Source organism: Monopterus albus, unplaced genomic scaffold (genome assembly GCF_001952655.1).
Source record: "Monopterus albus unplaced genomic scaffold, M_albus_1.0 scaffold215.1, whole genome shotgun sequence".
NCBI lineage: Eukaryota > Metazoa > Chordata > Actinopteri > Synbranchiformes > Synbranchidae > Monopterus > Monopterus albus.
The window spans coordinates 280,285-288,546 of NW_018128095.1; the positions used below are offsets into that span (position 1 = coordinate 280,285).

At 41.8% G+C, this 8,262-nt stretch overlaps 3 protein-coding genes across 3 annotated transcripts in view; 1 reads left to right on the plus strand and 2 right to left on the minus strand.

The window, feature by feature from the left end:
* The window catches only part of eef1b2 (eukaryotic translation elongation factor 1 beta 2), a 6,068-nt gene extending 5,160 nt beyond the window's left edge, over positions 1 to 908 (minus strand). The window contains exon 1 of the mRNA XM_020619161.1: positions 771 to 908. Within this exon, the coding sequence (XP_020474817.1) occupies positions 771 to 850 (80 nt within the window). The 5' untranslated portion in view covers positions 851 to 908. The remainder of the gene's footprint in view (positions 1 to 770) is intronic.
* A 696-nt stretch (positions 909 to 1,604) lies between these two features.
* On the plus strand, positions 1,605 to 2,988 carry arl11 (ADP-ribosylation factor-like 11). The gene is made up of 5 exons (XM_020619157.1): positions 1,605 to 1,637; positions 2,018 to 2,083; positions 2,169 to 2,284; positions 2,352 to 2,529; positions 2,814 to 2,988. The coding sequence occupies exons 1-5, from the start codon at positions 1,605 to 1,607 to the stop codon at positions 2,940 to 2,942; spliced, it is 522 nt and encodes a 173-aa protein (XP_020474813.1). The 3' UTR covers positions 2,943 to 2,988.
* A 2,867-nt stretch (positions 2,989 to 5,855) lies between these two features.
* The window catches only part of cavin2b (caveolae associated protein 2b), a 14,596-nt gene continuing 12,189 nt past the window's right edge, over positions 5,856 to 8,262 (minus strand). The window contains exons 5-7 of the mRNA XM_020619136.1: positions 7,081 to 7,347; positions 6,856 to 7,008; positions 5,856 to 6,582 (exon numbers count right to left, since the gene is read on the minus strand). Coding sequence (XP_020474792.1) covers positions 6,280 to 6,582; positions 6,856 to 7,008; positions 7,081 to 7,347 — 723 coding nt within the window. The 3' untranslated portion in view covers positions 5,856 to 6,279. The remainder of the gene's footprint in view (positions 6,583 to 6,855; positions 7,009 to 7,080; positions 7,348 to 8,262) is intronic.

Sequence of the window (8,262 nt, forward strand, 5' to 3'; positions counted from 1 at the left end):
TTCATACACATGTATTCTGTTTTACCACGACTGACTTTCATTCCTCTTCTTTCCAGAGCAGACCTCCACCTTTCCAGGTGTTCCTCCACCTGCTCTCTGCTCTCACTACAGATCACAATGTCATCCGCAAACATCATTGTCCACGGAGATTCCTGTCTGACCTCATCTGTCAACCTGTCCATCACCATAGCAAACAAGAAGGGACTCGAAATAGAACACACACACACACACACACACACAAAAGCCACTCTATGATGTTGTAAAGGATCAGCCAAATAAAGTCGATACCAACGGGAGGACTAAAATCATGATTTATTTTCACATGATAGTTTGACGGGCCGCACACGCTCTAATTCTGGCTCATTGTCGACACAACAAATAGTAAAAATGTGCAACGTCGCCCCTGTAGTAACTAAATCTGACATTTCGCAAATTTCGGTGCAACACTGGCACTACAGACACGTAGCTACAGTTAGTAACATGTGGCTCCACGTTAACCAACAGCATGGAGCTGCCTCACATCCAACTAAACTAAATGAACTGTAACAGACCTTAAATCCAATCCTCGCTCGTCTGTTCGCGCATCTCTCACACTGAATCATTTTGCAACTTCATGTCGCACTTATGTTCACATTTAAACTCTGTGCTAAGCGTTCATTCTGTCGGCTAACTGTTAGCCGTATTAGCTCAGCGCAGAGCCAAGATGGCGGTGCATCGGCAGCAAATTCTACTAGTTTCTATTGTTTTGCTGCGGACCCTAGTGTACTGACCCCTCTATGTAGCTGCGGTCCGACAGAAAATCATTCAGCACTTTGAGGCCGGAAGCCGATTTCAGGTCACCGAAGCCCATGACAAACAAGAAGATAGAAGAAGTTGCCGTAGGAAAAGGGAGCGAAGAGGCGGGAACAGCTGAATTTATACTGGAAGACAGACCCTCCCCCTCCTCACCGGACACCGCTCCTCCTCCTCCCCTCTGACACTCAGGGAAGTGGAGGTGCAGAAAAGTGTTTCTGATTCAAGAATTTTGTCACACTTGTAGGTATTTTATTATATAGTGAAAAAAAACTCCTCAGCAGTAATATTAATAAACATATGTGTTATGAAGCAGCAGTGTTTGTATTTACTCTCATTATCTAACTTTTTATCGTATTGTTTTGACTTTCTATATCCTATATAATCTTTAATACAAAGCAGCAGACAGTGTTTCTGATGGAGTTTGTGTTTCATTTCTGAGTCAGTCTAAACAGGTAACAGCTGCTGTAAATGTAAATGTGGATGTAAATCATCAGAGCCAGGTTCTGGCACAATTTTACTTAACAAACCCCCAAATGTTGTTTTCCTCCCTGTGGATTTTAAATGTCTGGGGTGAAAATAGCTTGGACCTGCCTCTGAAACAGAAATGCAGTCAGACCTGTCACACAGTCACATGACTGGATTGCTGCTCCTCTGTTGCCGACAGCATGAATAGACTTGATCACAACTAATGGACGTTATACAGGTGAGGTTCAGACATGCTCAGATCAATCGGTCTGCAGGTTTCACATTAAATGGATTTTTGTTGAGACTGAGGAAGAAACCCTTTACAGGATAAAAAAAGAAGAGTGATGGGTCAGACTCGCTCCTCCATCTCTCCTCAGGTAAACTCACCTGAAATTCAAGTGTCATCTCACCAGTTGTTCCTCTCTGTTGATGTTTTAAATGTTCTGGTCGGTTAAAACAGTGTAATGTTTGAATCAAGAAATCCATTTAAATCTTCAAAGTAATGAAAAAATACAGTTCACTTTGTGCTCATTGTGTTTGAAATAAGTTGTGACTTATCTGTCATGAATTGACCCAGTAACACCAGCAGAAAACCACTGCAAAGCTCTGATCCACCAGTTAATCTGGACTACTGAACTGGTCTACACAAGTCTACTGTTAAACTCATGTTTAACATCTTGTGTTCATCGTTGCTGGAGACGCGAATTATTTAACATGAACCAGACTAACTGTAATGTGTTCTTTAACATGTGTTCAGGTGATTATGATGGGTCTGGACTCGGCTGGAAAGACAACCCTGCTGGCCAGAGTGCTGACAGGAAAGGTGAGATTGTCTTGTGGACAATTAGATACTTCAAGGTGTAATTATCAGTTTGTCCATGTGAGAATCATTACCTGTGACCCTGCAGGTGGTGGACACATCGCCAACCATCGGATTCAATGTGGGAAATCTAGACCTAGACAAGAAGACATCTCTGACTGTGTGGGATGTCGGTGGACAGAAAAGCATGAGATCCAACTGGAGGTAAAAATATTAGCACCACCAACCCCCAAACAAAAACAGCCAAACAAACAAACATCTTTTTGTTCAGGCTCTTCCTGGATGACTGTAAGGCTCTGGTGTTTGTGGTGGACAGCAGTGATCCAGGTCGGCTGCCAGAGGCTCAGAAGGCCCTGAAGAAGGTCCTAAGTGATGAGAAGTTGCATGGAGTTCCTCTAATGGTTCTGGCTAACAAGAATGATCTACCAAATGCCATGAACATACAAGAGGTATGAAATCCTAAGACCCGTAATGATGATCCAGAAAAGCCTGGGTTAGAGAGGTAGAGAGGTTTTACCAAGATGGAAGGGTTTCTGAACAAGACCATGTTGTTTCCTGCATGGAAGGAGAAAGCTTCTTAGATAGGGGCCAAGGAAAGGAGAAGGGTCCTAATGAGGGGTTGACACAAACGAGGTTTTGGCTTCACACATTTATACTTGAAGAGCCTGTAGATGGAGCTGTGTCATCCTCTTCTTCTCATCCCCTGTGTCATCCTCTTCTCCCCCCTCCCCAGGTCTCAACCCAGCTGGACCTCCCCAGTTGCAATGACCGGTCATGGGAGATTCAAGCCTGCAGTGCTCTGAAGGGACTTGGCATCCACCAGGCCTTCACCTCTGTCAGTACTCTGATCAAGAAGAGCTGAGAAGAGGAAGAAAGGGAGGAGGACGAGGAAGATGATAAAGAGAAAAAGGAGGGAGGAGAAAGAGAGGGAGGAAGTTGGAGGAGGAAGATGAAGAAAGGGGCTGCAAGGAGGGGAACAATTCAAAATTATAAAATGGAATAGTTATTACCTCCACCAAGGATGGGGATTTTGTTTTTGCCACTGTTTGTTTGTTTGTGTTTTAACAGCATAAACTGAAAAAGCAATGAATAGATTTGGATGAATTTTTTTGGAGAGGTAGGGTGTGCCCCAAGGAACAAGCGATTAGATTTTGGTGCTGACCCATGTCATAGGTTTGATACAGGAATTCCTTAAAAGATTATTCACTATTGTGAGTGTTGGAAAGGCTGCTGACTGTATGTGAGCCCCCTTGTGGCTTTAATCCAGAACTGATTTGACTTTGAATTAAATATGATGATGTGATAAGTAAATATCTTTTAAAGACCAAAATTAAATGAAAAACATGACAGTGAAAATAAGGAAAACTGTATATGATCACCACAGTGCACCACATGCACACAATGATCTGTGTGTTTGTGTATCTTTATACTATATGTGTTTAATGAGTACTTTCACCTGTAGTACTTTTACTTCTGAAATGTATTTTGAAGTAACAGAACAAGAAAGTACTAGTAGTACAATAATTCACAGAGTTCAGCCAGAGGATTCTCAGATGCCTCCACTGTCTCAACCAGAGACATGTAAATACTGTAAATGGACCCTCCTAAAAATATACACAACAAACAAACAAGCAGAGATGGAAACAAATGGACCCAGAACTCAGAAACAAAACAGTAACAACCAAGTACAAACTGTATGATATATAAAAATGTTTCTGATTGGTCATACCAGTGTAAGGTGTATGATGACATCATAGAAGAGCCATGCAGGATCCATTTGTCCTCTGCAGAGCTCTGCCCACCATACTTGTGTGTTAGCAGGATGGCAGCTAACACCTGGATGCTACATGCTAACAGAGACAAGACTGAGACAGAGAGAGGCTGGGAGGTGCTACTGAATCCATGTCTAGGCAGAGAAGCAGAAGGAGGCCAGTCCTGCGGAGTCAGGGGTATTACATGCAGTACTGGTAGTACTGTGCAATAGTACTAAAAAAAACCCCCACCCCCCACACACACACACACAAACAAACACACACGTGTGCGTGCACACACACATACAAACCACTCCACTTAGATCAATTGAAGCTCTGTGTAACCACAGAAGAACAGCAGAGTTCATACTGCATAAAATACACAGTAAAACTCTTTCAAAAAATACCTAAAGATAACCTGTGAGTCGTAGCTCCCCTGGAGCTGATGTGTTTATCAGTGCACCTGGCCAAAGATGTGTGCTAGTGAATTAAAGTATAATCAACTATTTTATTTTCTGTCTGGTCATTTAAAATGCTGCTTACACATTGATTCATAAGCCATCAATATAATATAATATAATATAAGGGGGGGCGGCTGTGGCTCAGGAGGTAGAGCGGGTCGTTTCCTAACCGGAGGATTAGCGGTTCGATTCCTGGCTTGTCCAGTCAACATGTCGAGGTGTCCTTGAGCAAGACACTGAACCCCCAGTTGCTCCCGATGATGTCACCGGTGTGTGAGTGCTTGGGAGTGCGAATGGGTGAATGGCCGAATAATGTGAAAGCGCTTTGAGTGTGCTGTAAAAAGCATAGAAAGGCGCTATACAAGTATAAGACCATTTACCATTTTATAATGTGTGATAACAGTTGATCTTTATAGTTACTAACATGTTTCTATTCTTTCTACTCATGCTTAAGTGAAGTTTTGAGTGCAAGACCTTTCCTGTGGTATTTTTATACTAAATGGTTAATGGACTGTATTTATATATACATTTTTCCACAGTGTGTTGCACTGGCCAAAGTGCTTTACAGGAGGTGATACACCATTCACTGACCAAAAGTTTAAAATACAAGTATGCATCTTACTGACATAAGATGTGACCATATAGAAAATTAAAAGGAGACACAGGAAATACATGTTGTGTTGATTTTATTGTTTATAGCATGGGTTCATGTGCAGGGCACACACATGTTGAACCTATTTGCTTAACAGGTAACTTGCATCAAGTAGGAAATGTTCTTTGGCACCAAGTAGTGACATTAAACCTGAACAAAACAAACAAAACTAACTTTATAAATGATCAGTGTGTTTCTGGTGGCAGATGTTTCCAATTGACTCTGTCACAGATCAATCAGTTTGATGAGGTCTGTTGATCAGTTTAATTGTCACTGTTACAGTTATTAATACTGTACTTCTGTGTCATTAAAAAGTAGCTAATCAAACATCAGGATAGTTACTGATCAGTGTAGAAATCAGCAAATCCAATAAAATACATTTACATGTTGTAGAAGACTGAAATTATCAATCGATTGCTAGATAATGAAAATCAGTAACTAGACATGAGCTGGTTTCATTTATTGCTCAAAAATGTTTCAGATAGAACACAAGAGAGTATCATGAGAACTCATACAGTAAAAGAACAAAGTGAACAAAACAACAAACCAGATCAGAACCTCAGGAGAACATTAGAGGAACGTCACAGGAACGTTAGTGGAATGTTAAAAGCTGGTGTATGAATGTTAATACTCTGTAATAATTCTTTAATATTTTACTTGTGTGGTGTAGAAGATAAGTATTTAAGAATGTAATTATGTACGAATGTTAACACTGTTATAATTCTTTAGTATATTACTTGTGTGGTGTAGAAGAGAATTATCTATGTAGAGATACTGCTTGCAAACCAATGAAGGTAAGATTGATGTCAGGGAGTAGGACTGGATAAGTCTGACTTCTTCCTACTCCATTCAAGCATGTACTAGGTATAAGCAAATTGATATTGGATTAGCATTTGTTGGATATGTGTAAAATTATGTGTGTCGACATATCAACTGTCTTTACATGCTTGAAAGAATAAATAAATCAAAAATCAAATCAAACTTTAAAGGAGCAGTTCACATTTAGTTAATTTTCTTCTTGTCCTTCTCGGATTTGATGTTGATCCCACTCTCATGTCTGTAAACATCAAGCCAGCAGCTGGTTAACTTATCTTAGCATAAAGGCTGGAAACTGGAGGAAATTAAAACATAGAACAATGTTGGTGGAACCTCAGAGGAACTTTTAAGTTTCAGCTGCTGCCTGTACGTTCATGCTTTCTTGAGAGTGTGATCAACTGGAACCTCAGAGATAAAGAGAAGAAGATTTACCTGAATATGAAAACTCAGGTCTAGACTTTGATTGCAGCTCAGATTTGTCATTATTTAGCCTCTGTTTATCTGAATATTAGCAAGAATTTAGGATTCCTCTAGCTCCTCTCCCTTCTCCTCCTGAGGAAGGGTGGAGGACAGAGCATACTCCTGGCTGAATCCCTCTGAAACCACCGACAGATCTGCCTCTACCACACCTGATACCTCCTTGCCTTCCTCAACTTCCATCTCCACCTGCTTGGCTGGGGCCAGATGGGTGTGGACCTCAGTGAAGGGGACCTCCTGGTCAGTGCTACCCAGTGAGGAGACCTGGACGTCAGCCTCCGTGATGATCAACTCCTCGGGCTGAGCAGAGGCCTCAGCAGGCTGAGAGTCAGAGCTGCTGCGAGGCTGAAAACACAAGCAGAAATGTTGGAGGAACCTTAGAGAAATGTTAGGGGAATCTTAATGGAACCTCAAGAGAACCTTAAAGGAACATAAAGTGAACCTAATAATAGGCTTTAGGTAACTCCAACCTTCGGTAACCTTGTGGCAAAGTAAGGGTGATGTTCAAGACCATTTTGTAAGAAAATTTTAGGGGAACCTTAGAGGAACACAGAAGACTTGGTAGTATTTAGAATTGTGGCATATGATTAATAATAATAATAACAGAAATTGCCGTACCTTCCGGATGCTGAAGGTTAGAGGAGAAACCTTCAGGCTCGAAGTTTTCTGTTTGAATTTCTCTCGTTGTTCTGCAGAAACGATCTTTGTTCCGATCTTTGTCATTTTCTTCTCGATGTTCTGTCTGGAGAACGCCTTCTTCAGACTGTCAACCTACAGAGAGAGGGACAATCTGTTTATCTGTCCACCTGTGTGTCTGTTTGTACACCTGTCTGTGGTTCTTACCTTCTTCAGACTTGATCGTTTAAATTTCTCAGCTCTAGACTTCTCCATATTCTCCAGATCATGAGGCCATGCTTCCTCATCATCTAGCTCTGCCTCCAGCCCAACATCCTCATCAGATGATAGCTCGATGGTGTGGAGCCCACCTTCCTCAGAATGGTTCCCATCAGCAGCTCCTGGCCCTGGTTCTTCACCTTCTTCCAAAATCTCATCCCGGGGGAAAGGAGGAGGATCCTTTACAAAAACACTGGCAGGGATCTCATTCTCCTCCTGAGGCAGAAACAAGAACTTTAGGGAATTGGTGTAGAAGTTTAGAGGAACCATAGAGGATCCTATCCGAAATTTAACAGAGCATGAGTGAAATTACAGGAGTTATGGGAAAAGGTCATAGGAACCTTAGTGAATCCTCAAAGTAACCTTAATAGGAACTAGGGAAACTTTATGGGGAACCTTGAAGGTATTCTACGGAAATCTTGATGGAACCATTCGAAGATCAAAATCTGGTTTATTGGCCAGGTGTGTTGGACACACAAGGAATTTGACTCTGGTACATCAGCTCTCAATGCGTATGTACATATCCCCATGCAAGCGGCAAGTAAACAGTAAACCAGCATAAGGCTGTGTAATATAACAAAATAAGCAGTATTAACAAACAACTAACAGTGCAAACAATGCAAAATAAGCAGCATAAATAGGCAGTAAACAATTCAGACAGACAAAGGAATACTCATTATGAAATGAGATAAATAGGAATAAAAAATAGAGTACTTAAAAATAGAGACCTGTACGGATCTGTATAATCTGTACAATGTATATTTACAGGCACTGAGGGTTATTGACCAGTCATACTGTCGTGGGTCAAGTGTTCATCAGAGTGACAGCTCAGTGGAAGAAACTGTCCCTGTACCTGGTTGTCTTGGTGTACAGTGACCTGTAACACTGTCCAGAGGGGAGGAGTTCGAACAGTTTGTGTCCCGGGTGTGAGGGGTCTGCAGTGATCCTGTCTGCCCTCCTTTTGACCCGTGAGGTGTACAGGTCCTCCATGGAGGGCAGGCTTGCACCAATGACCTTTTCTACAGTCCTGACTGTCCGTTGAAGTCTGTACTTGTCCTGTTTGGTTGCTGAGCCAAACCAGACAGTGATGGAGGTGCAGAGAACAGACTCGATGATTCCTCTGTAGAACTG